Here is a 24,914-nt window from a genome sequence, read left to right on the forward strand (position 1 = left end):
ACAGCAGAAAAAATTTAAAAGGAGATAACCTAAATGTCCAATGATGGAAGAATGATTAATTTTGGCATGGCTCCCTGATAGAAAATTGTATTGCATTTACATGATAATGCTGACTATGTAACAATATGGAAAACGCCTAGATTATCATGCAATGTCAAGCAAAAACACCCAAACAAACCAAGATTTGAAAGTTTGTGAGAAACTTGTATGAACAAAGGCTGAAAGGAAATACTCTAAAAGTAAAATAGTGGTTGTGTTAGAGGGGGAGAACTGTTGTTTCTATATTTTCTGAACTATGACTTGATTCCATTACTTTTATATGTACTTTTATAAATTGCCTTAAGCCAAGAAGTGCAATGGCGACCGCCATAATTATGCTGGCTCCTTATCATTCCTCTTTTGTCTCCTCTTGTGTGGACTTGTCAACAAATGTGTGTATTTTAAACGCACATGTATTATAAAGGAAGAGATCACTCTTAGAGTTAGTCTTCCTGGGCAGCACACAGCCCCATCTCAACAATGACGAGGTGATCAGAAGTGAAATCTTTCAGCACAGTGAAGACAGAATCCAGCTTTCTCACACGCAAGACTAGTGATTTGCCTCCCAGCTCTCACTCCCATTTCTTTCTATTACAGCACCTCATGTTTGGTAAGGCTGCCCCCTTCTCCCATTCCTATAGTACATATGCTTGGAGGCAGGCTCCATGCTTCCAGGGTTGGGAAATGAGAGTCAGACAGACCAAATCAAAGCATGGCATCTCTCTGACTCCATGGCTAGTTCAGGGAGAATCCAAGACCTAAGCCAGTTGGATCAGAGGGAACTTCAGGACCTTTCTAGGAGACAGGAGAAAGGCTCTCTGCTATTTCCTTTTGGGTTTATACCTGGAAGGTTATCCAACAGTCCTAGGTGTCACCACCTAGAGCCCAAGAGTGAAGTCTGACGGACAAACACAGAGATGAAACAAGCAGAGAGAGAGCTTGATGATATGGGTTGAGCCCTCGTATCTCGCCCTTCCTTTTTAATCATGCGAGCCAACAAATTCCCTTTGTCCTCAAGCCAGGTGAGGTCAGGTTTTCTGTTTTTTACAATCCAAAGAGAACTATATGATACAGCAGGTAAACAGAAACAGCCACTGGACTCTTTCTGGACAGTCTCAAAGAAAAAAAGAGGTTCCTCCTACAGAGTCAACACCTTTTCAGCTGGAAAGGAAGAATGAGTCACAAGTGGGCACAATATATTTTCTATTTATTAGGAAAGAACCCACTTTCATTCAAGCAGGAAGAGTCCAAATAATCATGAGTGGATTAAGGATTTAGGCTCTAATCCCAGGTAAGGGCACAAATGCAGCTGATACCTACTGCTCTCAGCATGTTCCCCGATACATTTAATTTTTTTTTAAAGATTTATTTATTTATTTTAGGGGAGGGGCAGAGGGAGAAAGAAACTTAAGCAGACTCTGTGCTGAGCATGGAGCCTATGCGGGGCTTGATCTCACAACCTGAGCTGAAACCAAGAGTCGGATGCTTAACCAACTGCGCCACCCAGGCCTCCCCCTGCCTGATACATATTAGATGAGCCAGAAAAGGTCCCAACTCACAAAATGTGTGGTTCCTAAAGGCAGCACGTGTATGTGTTTGCAGGTGACGCTGGGCATGAATGAAATCTGTCCTGTCACATGAACAAACAACAAACAACCTAAAGAGAGTGATTTTATTTCTAGGGTCAGAATAGAGTTCCATCACAGCAAATTTCTGAAAAGTCAACCACACGGTGATTCTCCAAATGACCAAAACCTCTGCCGCTTTAATTCTTTTCTTGCTTTGTCATCTCTCACTCCCTTAATGGTTTCTTCCTGCAGAAGAGTATGTACCAAAAAACTTCGCTTAGCATGACTTTTTCCCCTCCCCAACCCGAGACACACGGAGAGCTGCCATAGTGCATGGTTCCTGGATGCGAGACAACCGTTACTGTACATTTTTCTGAGGAACAAACCAACCAACTTCTACCCAAGAAAGAGTGAGCATGACACTAAACAAGCAGTTGGCAGGTCTGGGAGTTATGAACTTTTCCACGGACCACATTTAGCAAACTAATGATTAGCTTCCATTTATTCGGGCTCTGTAACCATAGGAATATTGTGTAACATTACCGAGAGGAGAGTCAGATTACAGCCCTGCTAAAGGGCTTTTTATAGCACCGATGAGGCAAGGCTCAGAACTTGAGCACGTCCATTTTAATTCATTTAATATCCAAACTAAATTGAATACAGCCTCCCAAACCACCTAATTTTCAGAAAGTGCTGCCGATTTCCACACCTCCCTTACCGATGCTCCCCCTCACTTAGAGAAGCTTCCTGATGGCACCCAAATATGATGCAAAGACATAATTACAATTATCCTCTGAAGGCAGTACATTTCTCCCCACCAAGTCACCTGACCATTGCATTGCACTGTAAGACGGACCTAAGCTAGAGGATCAAACCAACGTACAGAAAGGCAGCCTGTGGGTAAAGTGAAATGAATGTATTTCTTCATGAATCTACTCCTACATGAATTTGGAAAAATAGGAGACAGACTGGAAGCAGTGGTTACAAGAGGGAATAGTCTCAGAAATATCACAATGATCAGATGGATCAGCAAGATCCATCTAGTCCAGAACTGTGTTGCTGATGAAAACACGACAGACATTCTAGAGGAAATGATCAGGACCAGCCACCTACGTACTCCTAAATTTCCTAAGAATACATTATAATTGTATGCAAATTAATTTTTTCTCTTTAACTGAGAAAATAATACGTGCACATGGCAAAAAAAATATCCAAACAAAACAAGTAGATAAACATTGAAAGGTAAACCTTTCCTGTGCTAGAGGCAACTATTAATAACAGTTCTGTGTATGTGTATGCTATCTCTAACAGCATATGCAAACACAAGCATATAAATACATACAGCTTTCGAAAAACATAAACACAAGTACACTATACATGTCATTTTGTGCACTGCTATTTTCATTTAACAGTATCTTGAGAAAGTGTTCCACAGGAGCACACATATTTATCTACCTCACAGTAGTACTTCACTGTACCATAATGTCCCCATTAATGGAAATTAGGTTATTCCCTGAGTTTTGCTATGATAAACAATGATATAAACTACTGTTTCCTTGTACATGTCTTACCTATAGAAAAAAATCCATCAAAGTAAAATTCCCAGTTCAAAAAGTACATGCATTTTTATTATTTATTTATTATTTAAAGATTTTATTTATTTATGACAGAGAGAGAGCAAGAGAGGGAACACAAGCAGAGGGAGTGGGAGAGGGAGAAGCAGGCTTCCCGCAGAGCAGGGAGCCCGATGCGGGGCTCAATCCCAGGACCCCGGGATCATGACCTGAGCCGAAGGCAGACGCCCAACCGACTGAGCCACCCAGGCGCCCCATACATGCATTTTTAACTATGAAAGATATTCCTCAACTACCCCTCAGAGGTTGTACCATTACATTTGAGAGTGACTCTTTCCCCAAATCCTTGACAATTTTCAAAACTTTGATCTTAGCCAATCTGAGAGGTGAAAAAAAGTCCTGTTTTTAATTTGCCTTTTTTTAATGAGGAGGAAGGTTGAGAATCCTCTCCTATGTGCCAAATTTATGAAGTATACTCACCCTTTCTAAGCACACAGTTCCATGACTTTGGACAAATGTATACAGTCATATAACACCCACAGTCAAGATAAAAGTCATTTCCATCACCACGAAAATCCCCCTGTGCCCCGGCACAATCAATCATCTCCTTCTACCTCCAGCCCCTGGCAACCACTGTCACAAAGCATAATACTTAGTTTGATCCTTTTATTACTGGATAGAATCAATTTTATGGATATCCCACAATTTGTCCATCCATTCATCAGGTGATGGACATTTGGGTTGTTTCCAATTTTTTACTGTTATGAATAAAGCTGGTATAAATATTTACATACAGATTTTTATATGGACTAAAGTTTCATCTTTTGGGTCACTTCCTAGGAGTGGAACTGGGTAAAAATATGTAGAAGAGGTCACATAGTATGTTTAACTTTATGAGAAATTGCTAAATTGTTTTCCAAAACAGTTGGGTCATTTTGATTTCCCACAGCAACCTGAGAGCTCTAGTTGCTTCACATCTTCATCAACACATGATGTGGTCAGGTGTCTAATTTTGAAATTTTAGCTGTCCCAGTAGACATGAAGAAATTTTTTTTAAAATTTGCTTTTCTTTAATGACTCATGATTTTGCTCATCTTTTCATGCACTTTTTGTCCATCTGTGTATCTTCTCTGGTAAACTATTCAAATCTTTTACCCATTTTAAAACTGAGTTGGTTGTGTTCTCATTACTGAATTACTTGAGTTATTTTTAATATATTCTGGATACAATTCATTCATTTATCAGATACATATCTTACAAAAGATTTCTCATCTGCAACTCTCAATTTCTTTTTCTTAGTAACTTTTAAAGAGCACAGGTTTTTTATTTGGATAAACGTTAGTTTATCAGGTTTTTCTTTTATGTTTCCTCCTTTTTATATTCTATTTAAGACATCTTTTCTAAATAAAGGTCACCAAAATTTTCTAAGTTTTCTTCTACAAGTTTTATAGTTTCAGCTCCTAGGTTTAGGAATATAATCCATTTTGAGTTAATTTTTAGATATAGTTAAAGATAAAGATGGAATTTTTCCCATATAGATGTCCAACTGTATATTTGTTGAAACAACTGTCCTTTCCCCCACAGAACTACAGTGACACCTTTATCAAAGATCAACTGACCATATATGTGTGGGTCTTATTTCTAGATGCTCTTGTCTGTTCCACTCATCTGTATGTCATTCCTTAGGAAATACCATGTGATCTTTTCCTTCTATAAATGTTAGTTGTATTTTCTTTACTGTCTTTTTTTAAAAAGATTTTATTTATTTATTTGAGAGAGAGAAAAAGAGGGAGAGAGCACAAGTAGGGGGGAAGAGCAGACGGAAAAGGAGAAGCAGGTTCCCGGTTGAGCAGGTAGCCCAACACGGGACTCGATCCCAGGACCCTGGGATCATGACCTGAACAGAAGATGGATGCTTAATTGACTGAGCCACCGAGGCACCCCATTCTTTACTGTCTTCAAAATCTTCTTGAGTCTTTCACATTCTCCATCTCCATAACATCTTTGAGGAAGAAGTTTATAAATATATACTATCCACTATGTAAATTAGACTTTTCATTTACCCTATAGGTAATTCTTTCAAGACTAGATTTAATTTCATAAGCAATTTAATTTATTTTATAAATTTTATATTTACATAAATATAAATATATTTTACATTTTACATTTATATATATTTATATATAATCTCTATATTTTTATATATAGTTTAATAAAAATTTCATAAGCAAATTTGTATTTTCTGATTATAAAAGTCATACATCTTAATACCTTGCATCACTTCCCCTATCTAGTACCTAAGAATCCAGAGTATCCACAGCCACTTCTGTACGGAGATCTGAAAGCTCTTACTGTGCCAAATCCCTGGTCTTATGAGAACTTGCTTGTAGCATTCCAATAAGCAAAAGTGATGGTAGGATGTGCAGAGAGGAAGGTGAGCTTCCATCCGGGCTCTCCATTCCCCAAGAACTCAGGATTGTGGTTAATAGCAACCTTGCTAGCTCCAAGAAGGATCAATTAATCCTTTATCCCAACAGTCTATCATGTCCCAGTCCTACACCATCTGTCTGTTCCCTTTTACTGGTGGATAAAATTGGAAGTTAATGAATTACATGGCACTGCTGCTTCCATGAGGCTATAGTCTTCAAAGTCTGGGGCTGTTTCCACTCATGAGTAAACAAGCCTTCAGATCTAAGAAGTTGTCATGAAGAACATAGAGAATCCTATTACTTTAGGATTCTTCTGAAAGAATCTCTACTTGCTTTATTTATGCTATGCTGTATAAGAATGTGAGAAAAGAAGGGCACAGAAAAAAGACAAATATTCAAGGCTTCAGAGGAGTAAGGAAGGATACCTCATGGTGGGATCAGAGAGCAGTGGGTGAGGCATGCTATTGTAATTTGGTGCTTTAAAGCCTTGCAGTCTAATACCTTCCAGGTATTCTCTGTAGCACTAACCTTGCTTTAAACATGAATTAAAAAGGAAAAAGTTACAAGATGACAAAAAATAGCAACATGGAATTTGTACTTTTTCACCACCATGGTGAAATACTAATGAAGATGCACAAAAAAAGGGAAATGAAGTTTCAAAAGCACAATAAGGTTCATAGTCAACATTTTGCCTGTCACCAGAGGAATATCCATCAGGCAGAACTTGGTGAGGCCCTGAGGAAAATCCACTTGCAGGAACCACGTGGTAGGCAATGGCCCTCCACTCACCCTAAACCATAGCCCAAGACACCCCAGGGAGCATCACTGCACTTCCCCCACCCCACCCCAACACACAGAGGGGAAGGTGCTTTCAGGAGTAGCCAGAATTGTCCTGAGATCAAAATTCAGGCAGTGAAATTAGACTGGGGACAGGAGTGTAGGGATATCCCATTATATCAAGGGAAATGAATTCAGGAAGGAGAAAGTCCTAGAAGAAAGATGTGAGTAACAGCCAAGAACCACAGCACACTTCTGATTAACCAGGAATAAACTTCACTTCTCCCAGAACCATGACCAGCAGAATCAGGAGAAATCTATTTAGGCTTATAGGTCCACACTAAAACAAAGATTTTAAAATACCAGAAAGTTGGATGGATTCACATATACCAGCCCTCCAATACATGTGACAGAATGATTTTAATAGCTTTCAGGAAAATAGCAGTAGAATAAGGAGAATCTAGCCATAGTGAATTTAATGGCAGAGATTTATAAACTTCTCTGTGTTCAGGTTTGATTAAAAATATTAAAAAGCTGATGAAACACTTGGCATAAAATATGAAGACCAAAGCACTCTAACAAAATTTCAGAAAGCACCTGTTCTGTACTATAAATGAAATTCAGAAAACTAATGGATAATATGAAATAAGGCATCAAAGTAAGAAGACACAGACTGAAACAGTAAAGGTCATGGCTGAAAAGTATAAATGAAAACAGCTAAATATGTTAGTAAAGACACAAAAAACTCAATTAGAAAATTAAGGTTTGCATTATAAACAGAAAAAAAAACTCAACCCAAAAGAAATTTAAATAAATGACATGGATACGGGGTACAAGTTTGAGAATTTTTGCTAACATACAAAGAATCAGGAGAAAAAAATTGAAAATGTAAAAAATGAAGAAAACTTCTTTTTAAAGATCGAGAATTGCAGAATAACAGAGAATTTGTTTTCCTTTGGAAAAACATGTAAAAACTCCATCGACAGACCCCAAAATGTATAAAAGAATGATTATATAGTGATACTAAAAAGTAGTAGAAGGGGAGAAATTTTCTTATTAAATGGTTATTGGTCCATCAGATAAGTATCCAAGGAAAAGGAGAGTTATTTTCCATTTTACATAAATATATTCTTGATGGGATGTAAAGAAAACAAAAAGGTTTTGTAATCCTAGATGGAGAAGGTCTTTTAAGGTATAATTCATCTAGGAAAAGGACTGATTTCATAAAAGACTGGACTTTGTAAAAATTTAAAATATTCATAAAACAAAACAAAAACAAATGTACCACAAATAAAGTTCAAGATAAATGACAAAATACAAAAAAATATTGGTAACATAGCCTCCACATCTAAAAGATTCTTACCATCAGAAGATGAATGCACCAATAGAAAAATAGTCTAAGGGGCGCCTGGGTGGCTCAGATGGTTAAGCGTCTGCCTTCGGCTCAGGTCATGATCCCAGGGTCCTGGGATCGAGTCCCGCATCGGGCTCCCTGCTAGGCGGGGAGCCTGCTTCTCCCTCTGCCTCTGCCTCTCTCTCTCTCTCTCTGACTCTCATGAATAAATAAATAAAACATTTAAAAAAAAAAAAAAAGAAAAATAGTCTAAGAACACAAAATCAGGCAGTTCAGGAGAGAAGAAAAATAAATCAGTAAGAAACATAGGGAGAATGTCCAACTTCACCCAGAACTACAGAAATGCAAAGTTAAATAAAAAAGAGATACATTAAAAATATATTTGTAATTTATATGCAAAAAAAAGTAATAAAGAGTATGGCAAGGATGTGAGGCACTCCACAAACCGCTGACAGCAAATTTGCAGTATCTGTTAAGGGCCTTGAAAACATGTACATACCTTGGCCCAGCAAGTCAACATCTTAAACCTTAGGGAAATCATTCAATATGCATATATAACTTAAAAATAACAACAGCCAACATTTATTTACTAACATGCAGAGGCTTTCAGACTCAGCAACCTGTATGCATCTTTCCTTTAACCCTCACATTATTACAGAAGCAGGAGTTATTACAGATGATGAGACAAGACTAGACAGGTTTAAATAATTTGTGTAAAGTCAAATGGATAAGCAGTGGAAATGCAACTTGTCTAACTCCAAAATTCATACTTTTAACCTTTGCATCCCCTATGGGGACATTTGCCTGAGTGTCTTCTAGAATGATGAAAAATTGCAATCAGTCTATGTATCCAAGAATAAGGGATTGATTAAAAAGCTGGATCTACACAATACATGGCCAAAAAAAAAATCACTCTAGAAGAACTTGAATGACATCAGAAAATAGACTGTAGTGTTACATGAAAAAAAACCTATTAAAAAGCAATATATATATGCACGGTGTGATTCCACCTTTATAAACATTTTATATTATAGAATATATTTTAATGGTATGATAAAATGGTCAGTAAAGGTTATCTCTGGTCTGCAAGACTTTTATTTTCTTCTTTCCACTTTCTGTATTTCTCCAAATTTGCTATAATCACCATTCACAAACTCTGATCAGAAAAAATGTTATTTAAAAATTAATATAAAGATGTACAGGAAGAAAAACAGATGTAGTGAACAAATCAGCATATAGATGATTTGTATTAAAAAATGAGCTAAAATTTGGAAAAATTTATCTTAACATTCAGGGGACAGGAAAAACAATAATATACACATGGAAGACACTATTTCTAGGAATCTGCAAGTGTTCCTGAGACCTTTTCACTCTTCACAGACGAAGGACTCCCACTGCTAGGAGGAAGAGGATTAAGGGTAGCTTTTGGTAGGACACTAGCACCAGGCTACACCGCATGTACTAACAGATATTCTAGCAAGCTTTCTTAAGGAATTCTAATCAATAGGAGGAAAAAGTTCTTAAAGCACTGGTTCTATTTTTTTTTAAGATTTTATTTATTTATTTATTTGACAGAGAGAGAGAGCACATGCACCCAAGCAGAGCGGCAGTCAGAGGGAGAGGGAGAAGGCTTCCCGCTGAGTTAGGGAGACGGACATGGGGCTTGATCCCAGGACCCTGGGATCATAACCAGAGCCGAAGGCAGACGTTTAACGAACTGAACCACCCAGGCATCCTTCAAAGCACTGGCTCTTAAGATTCTCTTCTAATCTCAAGTCCTCTAAGGTACTAAGAGTATACAAAGTAAACTCAAAGTGATCAAAGGAAGTCTCTGGTTTTACTTAATTCTAATCCATACTTTCAATATTAAAAATTCACTACTCCACTTCTGAGAGCCTCTGAAAAATAGTCCATATCCTACCCATTGCCTAGCACCTAAAAGGGCATCCAATCGATACAGAATAAAGCAATAGTAAATGAAGGGTTCACACTCAGCCCAGCCATCTCAGGGAGAGGTTTTGCAGTGTAGGAGCCTTATTTATTCTACACTCTTGGCTAACCCAGCCTAGCACCAATACCAGGAATTGATGAAAAGGGCAGCATGTTCATGCAAGGGAAGAGACCTGCCTTCAGGTTTGGAGTCTTCCTGGTCTAAGAGGTGATTCCTCACTTCCAAGATCCAAACAGGTTATCTTAACTGGTCATGAAAATCACGATACCATTCTCCACTTCTGATGAGATCTTGCACTGTGGTCATCTTTCAGCTCTGGCTGAGCCTCAGTTTGGATTCTAGTCTATCTGTAATGTTCTCCTGGTAGAGGCAGCTGGCCTTGTGACTTTCAGCTGCTGGTTATTAGTTTTTCATGACATTTCTCAGGTATTCATGATTATTTTGTCTGCCCCCAGGAAAACTGAGGAAGAGAACAGGACAAATATTTTGTTTGAGAGCCACTAAGAGAAGTGATAAAAACAAGATCCTTTCACACCACTCTTTGCTTAGCACAACTGAGCTAAAGTGGTTCTTTTTTCTGGCAAACCCATCCAAAATGTCCTATTTCTTTTCACTAGTATCACCTTACATAATAATCTGTCATCTTTGAAATCTCTGTCCCATATCCAGTAGGTTACAAAGTCCTGTTGTTCATTTGAGCCTTTTTTCCCTAATATCAGAGCATCTACTTGGTCCAGCCTTCGTTCAGCTATGCGCTGCTTAATTATTGCAACTATCTTCTTCCTGTGTGTCTCTCCATATCAAATACAGGCTCCCCATTGCTGCCAGTGCTACCCTCCTAAGACTACAGTCTGATTTTGTTAAACCTGTGTTGGACATACTTTTTTTTTTTAAATCTACCCAGCAGCCATTATTTCAGGAAAGCACTCCTCAACATTCTTTTAAAAATAATCCTGCTCAGTCTAGCCCCCTCCCTATTCCACTTTGCCACACCTCCCAATATCACCAGAGATAAGCACGGAATCAAGGCCATCTAGATCCATCTGCTGTAGGTCATGTGACTGCCCTGAGACTGAGAAATGACTCATGTGAATGGCCCCATGCTGACCAATCAAAGTCCTCCATGAACTGTCAAGAAAGATACGCTCGGGTCGCCTGGGTGGCTCAGTCGTTAAGCGTCTGCCTTTGGCTCAGGTCATGATCCCAGGGTCCTGGGATCGAGTCCCGCATCGAGCTCCCAGCTTGGTGGGGGGCCTGCTCTCCCTCCCCCTCTGCCGCTCCCACTGCTTGTGCTCTCCTGCTCTCTCTCTGTCAAATAAATAAAATCTTAAAAAAAAAAAAGAAAAAAGAAAGATACTCTCTACTCAGTGATGTAAGATTCACAAACTGCTGAGGCTGAACAACGTGGGACATTTGCACAAAGAAAACAGCTGATATCAAGACAAGCAGAGATCACAGATAATGAGAAGCCAGAAGAAAGGAGTGGGAAAGGCTCCAGCAAAGGTAAAGAGATCACTGGAGCCACCAGATCCTGCTATGCTTCTGCCATCTTGGACTGAGCAGTTGTGTGAGCAAATTAATGCCTTTTATTTTTCCTTTAAATTGTTCTGAATTGTCTTCTTGACACTGTGTGTGCAAAAGAGCCCTCACACATACAGCATCACTACTTAGAAACTTTTTTGGGGGTGGCAAGGGGCAGAGGGAGAGGGGCAGAGAGAATCTTAAGTAGGTTGCATGCTGGGCATGACATAGGGCTCAATCTCACAGCCCTGAGATCATGGTCTGAGCCGAAATCGAGAGTCAGAAACTTAACCAACTGCGCCACCCAGGTGCCCCACTACTTAGACACCTTTAACAGAGTCTTTTTTTTTCCTGTAGGAAGTAAAACTCTCACAAACTTCTTAGCACAACATTCAAGTTCTTTGACAAAAGGGACCATCTTAGCATTTCAGTTTTAACTCTCCTGATCCAGCCTCAAGCACTTTGAAATATTAAAATAATATTAATAATAAGTTAGTACCTTCTACTATAGCCACCACTGACCCTAACTTCTGCCCCTCATGCTACTTACTGCTCATTTCCTTAATCTGAATTATTCTCCTATTCTTTCCTTCAATACTCAATCTTCCAGATACGGCTTGTATAGGTGACAGTATCATATTTTACATCACGATTCTCATGCATGTGTATTTCCCCCTACCAGACTCTGCAGACAAGGACTGAATCTTTCTGAAGTTTCAGCTCTAGCACCTGACAATCTGCTATAGCAAGCACACACTCCACACGTTTGCAACTCTGATCAGAAATGAAAGACTGAGGGTTGATACCTGTTAGAATCTTAATTCTTCTTTACATTACAATTTCTCAAAAATTCACCATGTCACTGTACAACCCAGTAATCAAACTTATGGGCAGTTATCCTGGAGAAACAAATTGATGCTCACATTTAAAACCTGTAGAGAACTATTTACAGCAGCTTTATTCCTAATTTACCCATATTGGAAAAAACCCAGATGTCCCTCAACAGGTGAATGGTTAAACAAACTGTGTACATCAATACAATGGAATACTACTCAGCAATAAAAAAGAACAAAGTATTGATAAAACAACTCGAAAATATCTCAAGGGAATTATGCTGAATGAAAAAAAAAGCCAATCCAAAAAGATTACATATTATATGATTCCACTGAGATAATCTTGAAATGACAAAATTAAAGAAATTCACAAGAGATCAGGAGTCGGCAGGGGTAAGGGAAGGAGGTGAGAGGTTAAGCAGATGGATGGAGCCATAAGAGGGCGTCACAAGGCATCCTTGTGGTGATGACACTGTCCTGAATCTTGACTGTATTAATATCTTGGTGGTGACATCTTACTACAGTGTAGGAAGGTGTTACTATTGGAGGACAGTGGGTAAAGGTACATATAATTCTGTTTTATTTCTTAGAACTGCATATAAATGTAAATCAAGCAGAGAAAGACAATTATCATATGGTTTCACTCATATGTGGAACATAAGCAATAGCACAGAGGACCATAGGGGAAGGGAGGGAAATCTGAAGGGAGAGAAATCAGTGATTCATTAATTACGTATAACACCCAGTGCTCATCACAACACGTGCCCTCCTTAATACCCATCACCCTGTTACTCCCTCCCCCAACCCCCTCCCCTCTGAAACCCTCAGTTTGTTTCCTGGGGTCCATAATCTCTCATGGTTTGTCTCCCTCTCTGAATTCTCTCCCACTACATCAAAACTACATCAAAACTACATCAAAAACTAATGATGTACTCTACAGTGGCTAACTGAACATAAAAACAGAAACAAAACAAAAACTAACCACACCACAAATCTGAACCAAGAACCTGATTCTCAGTGCAAGAGTACCTCACAAATAATCATACTCTCAAAGTATCTTACTGTAACTGGCAACAGAATAGGGTTTTGCCAACAAGAAGCAAGGAGCTCTCTAGAAAAAGAGACAGGTAAGAGTCATTCTGGACAATATGAGAGAGGAGATTTCTTTACATACGAAAACTATGTTCAGAAACTGGATGGCAAAAAAAAAAAAAAAAATTAACAAGAGAAGTATCGCTGCCCAGACAATGAGCAGGGACCCTAAGTGATAGTCCATCTCTACAAGTGCATGGCTGGGCTTCCATGGGGATGAGTAACAGCCACTGATATGTGAAATCTGATCTGTTTGCCATTTAAATCCATGTGACTCACTGAAGCTGGCTGCATTCACATCTAAAAATATAGGAAACCTGCAGCCTAAGCAAATTGGCTCATTGACGCGTGGGGTTTTGATGCAAACACTACACATTTGGAGACAGTGGTTTTATATTTATGTCAGCTAGCTGTAAGGGAGGTTCTGCCCCTCAAATGCCAGAGTCTAGGTAGAAATCTAGATGCGAAGAGGATCACAAGAATTATCTGCTTATATACATGTTATCTGGCAGTCACGTGACACCTTTTTGGTAACAGGGAACATGAGATCTGAGGTGTTCTGCAGGCTAGAAGGATGCCCTTCCTTGGGCATCGGGTGTGCCCCACTAAATGCCTGTCTCCGAAGAGGACAGTGGAGTCATAAGCTATAAACGACAGAGTAGGGTGTGGTGGTCACATGAATGACTGAGCGCCACTTGGACTGGCAGTGGCTGAGTCTACAAACAGAGGGTGTGGTGCTTTGGCCCTGCCATTTTTTTTGTTTGTTTTGTCCAGTCCACTAAGTATCTCTTCCAGTAATGCCTACAGCCGTAACAACTGGTGAGTGGGGCAGCTGATTTCTGGGTGTTCCCTCTTGGACACCCAATTCCTTCCCAAGAGGCTGTTCATATTCATGGAACCAGTAACTTTTCAGAGGTGCCCCCTTGATCCCACTGGGGCCTGCCTGGCACAGCCACTGCTGCACTCACCCATCAGGACGCTGAGCAGCTTCTGCACTCTGGAATTGACCCCCACAATTCGGTAGAGCCCTTGCTCATTGATCCCTGAGAAGAGAAACAGTGATGATTTAATTAGAGGCATGTCAGAACACAAGTTAAGCCAACCCAGCCAGATGCACTTTTTTTCATTTTCTCGGTCCTTCTAAAACCCACTCTAATTAAAGTCCCCTGTCACTCAACTCTGCTCTTAGCGAAGGAGTGGGATTTGGTGCAGCTGTCTAGGATTTCACGGGTGTGCTGCACACTTCAGCCCTTGTGTTAGTTCAGTTCAGTCAACAGAGGGGAAAGAAACCTTCCTCTTCTCTTGCCAAATGCAGCATCTGAAGAGTTTTGAAAGATGCCAAATACATACTTTTAAATATGTTACATTTAACCAATTTTTCAATTTAAAAAGCCAAAACTGACGTGATAGAAATTTCATACTGTAGAAAAGAATAAATGCTTTATAATCTATTTTCAAATACAGAATAGAAATACAGAGGTGTGAGAGCATTTTTAATTTTGGACAATGTTCACCAAGACTGAGAAATTAGGAAATCCATTTATTTGTCATGTAAACATTCTTTATGAAGAAAAAGGAGAATTATCTTCATTCAACCCAAGTAAATGTGCCGGTGAACTAGAAGGGGATTACCTAAAAACACCCAAAGAACCAATAACTAAGCCACCTTAATGCTTTGTTCATTTAAGTGCAAGGATTGGATCACCGCTATACCATTTACAAAAAGGGACCATTTAGACCAAGTGATTGAAGAAATGATTTTTCTGTTTAGCCCTAGGCCCATCATACCCCACACCTTTCAACTAACTGGTCTCCTGCTTCCCATCTTATTCCCCTGATGTCCATTTTTCAACCAGTAACCAAAACGAACTTCTTTAAGTATGTATCAGTTCAAATCCTCTCTTTACTCAAAACTTTCCCATGGCTTCCCATTGCATTTAGACCATAATCAAAACTGTGGCCCACAAGGCCCTGCAGGATTAAGCACAGGCCCACCTCTGCATCATCAACCACGTTCACTCTGCTCCAGCTACACTGGTCTTCCTGTTTCTCCCACACATCAAGCTTGTGCACCCAAATCACAGCCTCTGCACAGCTGTTTCCTCCACCGGGAACATGCTTCTCCCAGATCTTTTTATCATTCAGGTCTCAACGGAAATGCAACCTCTTCAACCTAAAGCATCCCATGACCAACACTACTGGCTGGTCCCCTACCCTCTTTTCTTTGTAGCAAGTAACAATATGTGAAATTATCTTTCTTTTTTGGTTTCTTGTTTGTCATTCTCCCCACAAACTACGATATAAACTCTATGTATAGTGATTCTGTCTTCTTTACCATTACAGGCCCCGTACTTAGATCAGTAGACAATACATGACATAATGAATAAAACACTGAGTTATACTCTTTCAGGGCCACCACTTTGGGACCAAAACAAAATTTCCTGAAAGAAATTTGGGAAAAGGCTGATTCTACAGTGTCTCCAACCAGGCCTATGTAGAATTAAGGAATAAAAAGAAGTGGTCTAGAATGATAGGATGTTACAGCTAAAAAGGACCTGTAAAAGCACGTACATCAGCCTGCATGGCTCGGCGACTAGGAGACTGTGATCTAAAACTAAGGGATGGGCCCCAAGCTACTTAACGGCAGAACCATTATTCAGTAACATGGTGGCTTAAAGGGCTTGTCCTTTCTGAAGTGTCTCTACTTCTTCTGTGCTTGACCTTTCCTGGAACTGGATACAACCCTGTCTCCTGCTGGACGATGATTAACGAACCCCAGAAAATATGGGATGTCTGTTCACCTCTGGTCACCACAAATAATTATATACATACATGCATTCCAGTAGGAAAATAACCACTTCCTTCAAGTATTTATGCTAAAATGGCATTTAACTCACATTGTCCTCTTTTCCTTTTTGTGTCAAATGAAAACTTTCTTACAAGTTAAAACATATCATTCTCATCTTCATTTTAGAGCAGGAGGGGACAAAGAGGCAGAGGCTAGGACACCAAACCACTGGTGACCTTGTTCTTCCTCTACTACTTATTATGTATATTTTCTGGCTTTATATCATAAAAAGCTGTCCTCCTGAGCCACTGGTCTGCATTTATCACAGGCTCTGTGAAGGGTTTTAAATGATTCCATTTCCCTATTGGTTTGGCTGCTGAGAGCTCAGACAAAGAGGTGGCCCACCTCAGGCAAGTGGATGAATTTCACAGTGGAGGGGAGCAGATTTTTGTTTTGAACTTACTTTTGGCTGCATTTTTATTATGCCTCTACTTTTGTTAACCCTGTACCTCTTATTCCTCATTCTTTTCTCTTAGAATGAACAGAAAATTAAAACACCTGTTGAAAAACTGCCTTAGTAATAGACAGTTTGAAAATTCAGAAACTGCAGTTAAGGCAAGTAGATAAATCAAAGGAAGACAGTAAGAAGAGCGGGGAGCCCCACTGATGACCCGATGATACCTGTGCATATATGGATCTCCCTTCCCCCCACCACCCCCAGAAGGCATTCATACTGTGCAAGCTGTTCCGTAACTTTCGTTTTTCACTTAATATGTAATAATGAAAACTTGGCATGTCAATAAATGTATTTCCCTGCAGTTTTAGCAATTCACAGCTTTTTACTGCATGGATGTACCACTAGTGATTCAACCAATTTTTGAAACATTTGACCAGTTTCTGTTTTTCACTTTAACACCATTGTGTAAACAGCTTTGTGGCTCAACCTGCCTGTGTCCTTATTTCCTCCAGATCAATTCCCAGAAATCTCACCTATTTCTACTTTATATTCTCTGGCTCTATTTCACTTCTCTTTGCAAGCTGCCTTAACTCTTTATTGAAGGAAGGTATAGCAGAAATAAGCAAACATTTAAAAAATCTTAGAGCACATTCAAATAACTACTTTGGAAAGAACACTTTCTGACTGGGTAGGAGGAGTGGCTCATACAGTTAAGATTTTTTTCATCCCCTTTTACTCAATGCTTTATAGACTTTATATATTTATATTTTATATTTATAATATAATGTAATAATTATAACAGAACTCTTACTAGTTATGGATCCTGCTTTAAAAGATAAAACTTCTTTCAATCAAGTGAAAAAGACTAATGGGTTGAGAGGCTGTGGAATAGTAAGACTCACATCTTTAACAATGGTTCAAACCAAATCCACACCAAAGTTAGTTAACAGCTTTTCTCAGGAGTATCATAGACCAGAGTACTCAAAGCTCCCAGCTGCCAGAACTGAGAAATCTCCTTTGGGTCAACATCTAAGGATGGGAAGGAGACCACTGGGATGAATCAGCTTCCCTGATTCCTAAAGTCCTGCTCCTACAGACCCAGGAAGGGTCAATGTACAACAGGCAGGGCCTGGCTACAGCACTGCTACAGGAAACCAGGGACCTGACCCCTTCTGCCCACCTGGATAGTCACCAGGGACTGACTCTTCATAGCATGGTTCTTAACCTGGCATCCACAGACCCCAGGAGTGCACTAGAGAATTCAGAGTATCAATGAACTTAGGCAGGAAAACAATCACGCCTTTACTTTCATGACCCTGTCACTGAAATTAAACATTTCCTTCCATTATGATATAAGCAATAAATCACAGTGTTAGCAATACCTGTGACTTGCTCAGAAATCAGTTATTTTCATAACACACTGCAACTTTTATAGACATCTTGAAATATCAGGACAGCTGACCCTTGATCAACACTGGTTTGAAATACACAGGTCTACTTACACATGGATTTTTTTGTTTCAATAAACACAGTACAGTACAATCAATGTGCTTTATGATCTTTTAATATTTTTTCTCTAGCTTACTTTATTGTAGTATTATAGTATATAATACATGTAACATACAAAATATGTATTAATTAATTGCCTATGTTATTGGTAAGGCTTCTGGTCAACAGAAAGCTGTTAGTAGTTGTTTGCGGGGGAGTCAAAAATTATATGCAGATTTTCAACTGCACAGGAGGGTAGGGGGTCGGCACCCCGAACTCCCGCATTATTCAAGGGTCAACTGCATTTCCAAATTATGCCAGTTATCAGACCTGTGTCTATTACTTATTATTTAAAGTGGTAACAAAGAAACACATGTACTATTACATCACAACTAGGTCTTTCAATATTTTAACTGAATTCCAGTAACTAGACTCCTTATTATCCTATGTATTTGACACGTATGTCTTTAAAACATTCTACTAATCAGCCAAAGAGGTTGATGACACCCAATTGATTGAGAGCCCCTGCTTCGGAGCAACACAACTTGTAGAAACACACTAATAATGGCACTTGGGGAGTTAATGAGTCACTTAAAATCGGGAAACAGGTAGCAGGTCTGACGCCTCACCAGATGCGTGACCTTCACTGAGAACAATGCCATCTGTTGAACGACTTTACCTCTGGTTTCCACAGCGTGGATGCATTTCCTGATTATGCTGAAGCCAATGCTGTCCAACTGTGCAGCTGAAAGAGGAAGACAGGGGCAGTCAAGTTGCTGGCCATGCACACCAACCTCAGACAAGGTCTGACAGACCCAGGATCAATCAGTCCCATGGTTTGGCCACAGATAAAAATGATTAAAAAAAAAAAATCAGCAGGCATTCACTGAGAGATTACCATATGCCAGGTCCAGTTCTAAGTGCTTTGTTTATATTATCTCATTTAATTCTCATGGTCACTCAGCAAAGTTATCTTCTATTTACAGTTGAAGACACTGCAGCATAGTGATACGTGCTTTGCCAAAGGAATAAGTAGGCATCCTTTAAATCGCTTGTTCTGTTATTGTCAGGAACTGTTGGACTAACTGCTTCCTGGCCTCCTTCAAAAAGCATAAATTAAGTGGCACAATAAATGTTAGATAAGTGCTTTACATAGATTATCTCAGTTAATCCTCGTAAATCCCCTAGGCTGATACTAGCATTAGCTCCATATTACAGATGAGACAACTGAGATTTGGCAAAGCTAAATGTCTTGATCAAAGCTGCAGAGCTAATAGGTGGGAGACTCACTCCAGAGCCTGTGAAGACCTAACTGCCTTAAATATGACCCTGAATTAAAGAGAGAAGTCGAATCCTGCTCAGGTGATTAGAAAAGAAGGAAAAAATGGTAAAAGGAAAAGTGACCTAAAGGAAAATTAAAGCAGCCTAGAACAAAGAAGTTACCTGATGAGTAAGCATAAGGCAGTAGAGCCATCCTGTGTGGGATCTGTCAGCAAGTAGTAAGAGTTTTCCACCTGCTACAAACGCCACTAATGTGACTCAGAAAATTAACGATCAAATAGCAGCAACCTTTTCCACAGCCCAGAACCAATTTCCAACCTGGCAGTGAGGCTGGGAACCCACCAAGATTTGTCTCCATGTTTTGATTACCCAGTGAGAAGATGTGGATGGTAACTGTTAAGAATGGGTTCACCTTTTGAGCACCTTGGCACATGAGGGCAAGACATTTTACAAACTCATGGGTCACAGTGGAGAAGAGAATGGTAGAAAGTAGGAAGGGAAGTATTTTTAAATAATTTGTCATCACCTTGGGCAAGAAATAAACTTGTAAAATATGAGAACTATTGAACTCATTCTTTGATCTAATCCAAAGAGAACTTTTCTCAAAAAATTTTTTTAAGTTTTTAATTTTAATTCCGGTGTAGTTAACATATAGTGTGATATTAGTTTCAGGTGTACAATGTAGTAATTCAACACTTCCACACATTAGCCGGTGCTCATCACAACAAGTGCACTCCTTAATCCCCATCACCTATTCAACCCATTCCCCCACCCACCTCCCCTCTGGTAACCATCAGTGTGTTCTCTATAGTTATGAGCTTGTTTTTTTGGTTTGTCTTTCCTTTTTTTTCCTTTGCTCTTTTGCTTTGTTTCTTAAATTCCACATGAGTGAAACCATATGGAAACCATTTGTCTTTCTCTGACTTATATGCCTTAGCATTATACTCTCTAGTTCCATCCATGTTCCGGTAAATGTCAAGATTTCATTCCTTTTTAATGGCCAAATAATATTCCATTGTGTGTGTGTGTGTGTGTGTGTGTGTGTATGCCACATCTTCTTTATCCATTCCTCTATCGATGGACACTTGGCTGCTTCCATAATTTGGCTACTATAAATAATGTTTCAATAAACATGGGGGTGCACCTTGCTCTAATTCTTTATGTATATGAGTGAACTTATATCCAATGAAGATAAAAATCCTTAAGAAAATCACTGCATTCCTCAAACTAAAAAGGAATGCTGATTTATTAAAAATTCTCTTCTCAAAGGAAACAAAATAACTCTTATTCTTACCGACATACTTATCACTTACTGATACTTATTTTAAACACATTTGGTCTCTAGGATAGTCAGTAAAGTACCGGAAAAGGAGGAAAACAGTATTTCTCTTCCTGGAGACTACCTGCTATACAAACCACCACTCTTATTCTCTTAAAGTTGTAAGGAGTCTACTAACTTACTCTCATGCTTTTTCTAGTATAAACCAAGTATTTACTCTGCAAATCGTGCAGTACAGAGCTTTCTGACTCAAAGCTGCCAAGTCAGATTGAAATCAGTCTTCCAAATGAAACTCAATCAACTCATGCCATAGACTTTTCCCAAATTTAATAACAAACTATGATACACAGGCTAAACACCTGTTAAAATCTAGGCAAAGATTATCTAAAATAAGAGTTTTATTGAGATATAATTCACATACCATAACATTCACCCATTTAAAGCTCAAAATTCATTGGTTTCTAGTATACTTACAAAGTTATGAATCAGGCACCATTATTTGATTCCATAACATTTTCATTCTCTTCCACATAAAACTTCATACACGTTAGCAGTCACACCCTATTTCCTGCCTTCCATCAGTTCCTAAAAATCAGTCATCTGTTTTCTGTCTCTATAGATTTGCCCATTCTAGGCAAGTCATATAAACGGAATCATATCATACAAGGTCTTTTGTGTCTAGCTTCTTTCACTTGGTTTAATGTTTCCTAGAGACATGTATGTTGCAGTATCAATACATCATTCCCTTTTATGACTACATTGTCTGGATATACCACATGTAATTTATCCATTCATTGGCTGTTGTTTCTACTTTCTGGTTATGAAATGCTGCAAGGAACATCTCTGTGCAAGTCTTTGTGTGGACATATATTTTCACTTCAGTTTATACCTACAAGTGGAATAGCTGGATTACATGGTAACTCTGTGCTGAACGTTTTGAGGAACTGCCAAACTGCTTTCTAACGTGCTGCACCATTGTGCATTACCACCAGTGATGTATGAGGGTTCCAACTTCTCCACATCCTTGCTGATATCTGTTATTGTCTTTTTTATTATAGCTTTCTTAGTGGGAGTGAAGTGGTATCTCATTGTGGTTTTGATTTGCATTTCCCTAGTGACTAATGATGTGGGGCATCTTTTCATGTGCAGGGGAGGATATTCATTCCTTTATACAGTAATCAGAACAGAGCCTACTGGAAACTATTTGTCAGAAGGGAAACTAGTTTTCGTACTTAAGGAGGTTTCCAAAACATTCATAACTATGATTCAATAGTCAGTTGAAGCCTTTTAGTTCTTCTTTTGAGAGGTGATCAACGGAATTTATGCACAGGGATGATAGCTGAAAAAGTTCAGGAGAAAAAGAACCACCATTTTGCACCATCCTCTGGGGCGCTGCTGAGACTGATTCCATGCTTGGATGCTTTAAGAGTACGTTTGCGGCATGATCTTGTTCTACACATTAATCAACATCTATCTCGGACAAAAAGTATTTTGCTTCCCTTACCCCATAAACAGTGGCAAAAGTTTTGAAAGGTTGAAGTAACCTGGCAGCTGACAGTGACAACCCCAGTAACCAAGACACCTGCTCATAAAGCCATCGGCATAACTAGCAGGAGACATGAGGGCAGAGCTAGAGATAGACCTGCAAGGCCAAATGAGTCCTCGAAGGCAAGAAGCAAGATCCTTTCCTAGGTAAGTAATAGCTAACGGAAAAGAATGCAATGGAACCTTCCAAGTATACCCAGAAAAAATCGAATTCCACTAACCTACACCAATTACCATTACTTCTTTTAGAAATTAAAGCAAACTGCCCCCCCTCCCCAAATCTCTCAGCAATTCTCCTTTGGTTTTCCCAACATTATTAAGTTCTTTCATTTGTTTTAAACCTGCTAACTCCTTTTCTTGAAATAAATCTTACACAGACATTACACATTACACATGTAACATAATATTAGTATATATTAGTTGTCTGAGTTCAAAAGTATAACACATTTACATATTACCAAGTCAAAGGGAGTTCAAGGTAACTCACTGTCAGCCTCTAGTTGTTCAAGTTGCATTCTGATGATAATTATTACAGTTTTATAGGCAGATAACACTGTATTAAGAAGTGAAATTCATATCAAACAACAGTTCCCAACAAGGAACTCATGATATACAATCATTGCTCTAAGTCTCTAAACTGAAACTGGTAAAATTATTACATTGCCTGCTGCCCTGGGACATCCCTGTTTGTCCCTGTGTCTCTAAGGCTATGCCACCCACAAGCACGCACGTACACACACGCATGTGCGTACGCTCACACACACATATACACACATGAAGTCTGACTTCTATTCTGAACTTGAATTCCCTGCTGATGTCATGATTAGGTTACTAATGATTAACAACTGCTTTATTATTTAACATGTACAGAGTACTACTAATGTAACAGCTACCATAGTGCATACATAACTAGAGATCATTAGTTCTGATCTCTGCCCAGCAGGTACATAATCTAAGTTAATTGAGATCGCCTCTGCTGAAAAGCAACTTCCCACTAAAAGGTTTAGAACATGATCACCACCGAACAGAGTTTGTTAATGACAGAAAAAGTCTGAGCAGACTGCCAGATGGAAGAGGCTGTCCTTAATCCCCTGAAGCAGGTGATTCAGCTCTTTTACTGGGCCAAGGCTCAGAAAAGGTCAGGGATTTATTTGCAATTTCTCTATCCTTATAATCTCCAGGAATAATCTCTCATTAAATATCTACTAGGCTTGCATTATTCCCTTAATTTGACTTGCAATGAGTTGTTGCAGGACCTGTAGCTCCTAGGCCTGCCATCCACTGTCTTGCAGCTAAGGCCCGAACTGGCTTCTCTACCTCCCTCGGCCTCAACTTCAACTCTGCCCAGGATTCTGCACCAGGCAGCCCAAACAGCTTTCATATGATGACTGTCAACAGAGCTCACACCAAATACCCAGGTTAACCTGCCAAGTTAGAAATCTATCACCGTCTTAATTTTCATTTCAACTTTTAAAGCCTTGTTTGTCTCCTTTTAGAGGAAGGTCACACACGCCTATTTTCTCAAAGTTCTATGGAGAACACAAGAACACTGAGAGTTGGGTTGATGCTCAGTCAGCTCGGAGGGTCTTAGGGCAGAAGAGGGAAGAGGATGCTTGGCAGACCACTGGGTATTATGCCTAGGGTACGAACTCCAAGAGCAGGGAGGCAAGTTAAATCCAGGAACAAACAGTTTTACTGCAAAGGTCTTGAAACAACAACATAGTATATAAGGTTCAATCCAATGATGTTCTTGCCTAAAAAGAGGAGGCTTGCCTAAAAAAAGGTGGCCAGGTGGAGAGACATGCTCTGTAGCTTCTTGCACCAAATGCTACCTCACCTGAGATGTTTTCCCTGGCTCTTTCCACCTTAAAAGAAAATGAAGTGTGTAGGTGGTACAAAACCCTTTGCACTCCCCCTCTTCCTTACCCTAATATCCAAATTATCACGAGGTCCCTCAATTTCGTCTCTCTCCATCTTCACCACCACCATCCTGGTCCTGGCCTCCGTCATCTGTTACCAGGACTGCTGAGATGACCACCTAACTGGTGTCCTCATATGTCCTATGGCTCCCTCCAGTCTATTCTCCACATTGCAGCCCCCCTGATCTGGACGAAACCAGACCATGTGCCCTCCCTGTTTAAAATCTCTCAATGGCACCCCACTCTTCTCAGGAAGATAACCCAAATCCTTCACAGGTTTCACATAACCCTGCATGGTCTAGTCCAGCCTGCCTCATCTCACACTACCCCTCCAGACCTAAGCATCCTACCATAGTGGCTTTCAGAGCACCCAACTGACCACACTTTCTCTGCAGCCTTTGCACATACTGTGGATCTCACTTGGAAGCCCACTGGCCAAAGCAACTGCAAATCCTCAGGTCTCCCCTCAAGTGTCAATTCCTCAAAAATGCCCTCCTGATCTCTCCACCTGGTTCACGTCCTCACTGAAACTTGGATATAGCACTATCAACTTCTTCTTCAGAGTATGTAACATAATTGCAAGCTTACATTTATTTCTGTGATGTTGCCTACCAAACCAGATTTGCATCCATGAAAGCAACGATACATGTATATCTTTACTCATTGTTTTATTCAATACTCTATCTCTGCCTTTCACTGTCTACTATGTTGACCATTACATATGATGGGGAGGGTCACTAAGGGATATGTGGTATAGTAAAAATGACCTTTCAAATTCCAATTGTTATAAACCCTAAGAAAGTAGACGAGTTATTTAAGTTCTTATTTAAGTTCTAGTGCCTAGATTTTTCATCTTTTGGGAAGATATAAATGTTAAATAAAGATATGAGTGGCCTGACCTATCTACTTTCTTCCTGTATCAATACAAAGAGGTATCACCACCTAGCAGTACAGCCCCAAGAATAAGTTAAAAAGAAAGGAAAAACAAAAGGTGTGCCAGCCAAGACATGAAACAGAGA

General features: G+C 39.5%; 1 protein-coding gene across 10 annotated transcripts in view; it reads right to left on the bottom strand.

Annotated features, from left to right (window-relative positions):
- The window catches only part of ARHGAP26 (Rho GTPase activating protein 26), a 431,053-nt gene that overhangs the window by 164,334 nt on the left and 241,805 nt on the right, over positions 1-24,914 (bottom strand). For 9 of the 10 annotated variants that reach the window (XR_013445819.1, XR_013445818.1, XR_013445821.1 and 6 more), the window contains 2 exons: positions 18,551-18,616; positions 14,107-14,181 (listed from right to left, as the gene is read on the bottom strand). Coding sequence is in view for 6 of the 10 variants with exons in the window: in XM_078067363.1 (XP_077923489.1) it covers positions 14,107-14,181; positions 18,551-18,616 (141 nt within the window). In the remaining 4 variants the exon portion in view is untranslated. The remainder of the gene's footprint in view (positions 1-14,106; positions 14,182-18,550; positions 18,617-24,914) is intronic. The other variant, XM_078067362.1, reaches the window with a different exon arrangement.

Source organism: Halichoerus grypus, chromosome 2 (assembly GCF_964656455.1).
Source record: "Halichoerus grypus chromosome 2, mHalGry1.hap1.1, whole genome shotgun sequence".
Classification (NCBI taxonomy): domain Eukaryota; kingdom Metazoa; phylum Chordata; class Mammalia; order Carnivora; family Phocidae; genus Halichoerus; species Halichoerus grypus.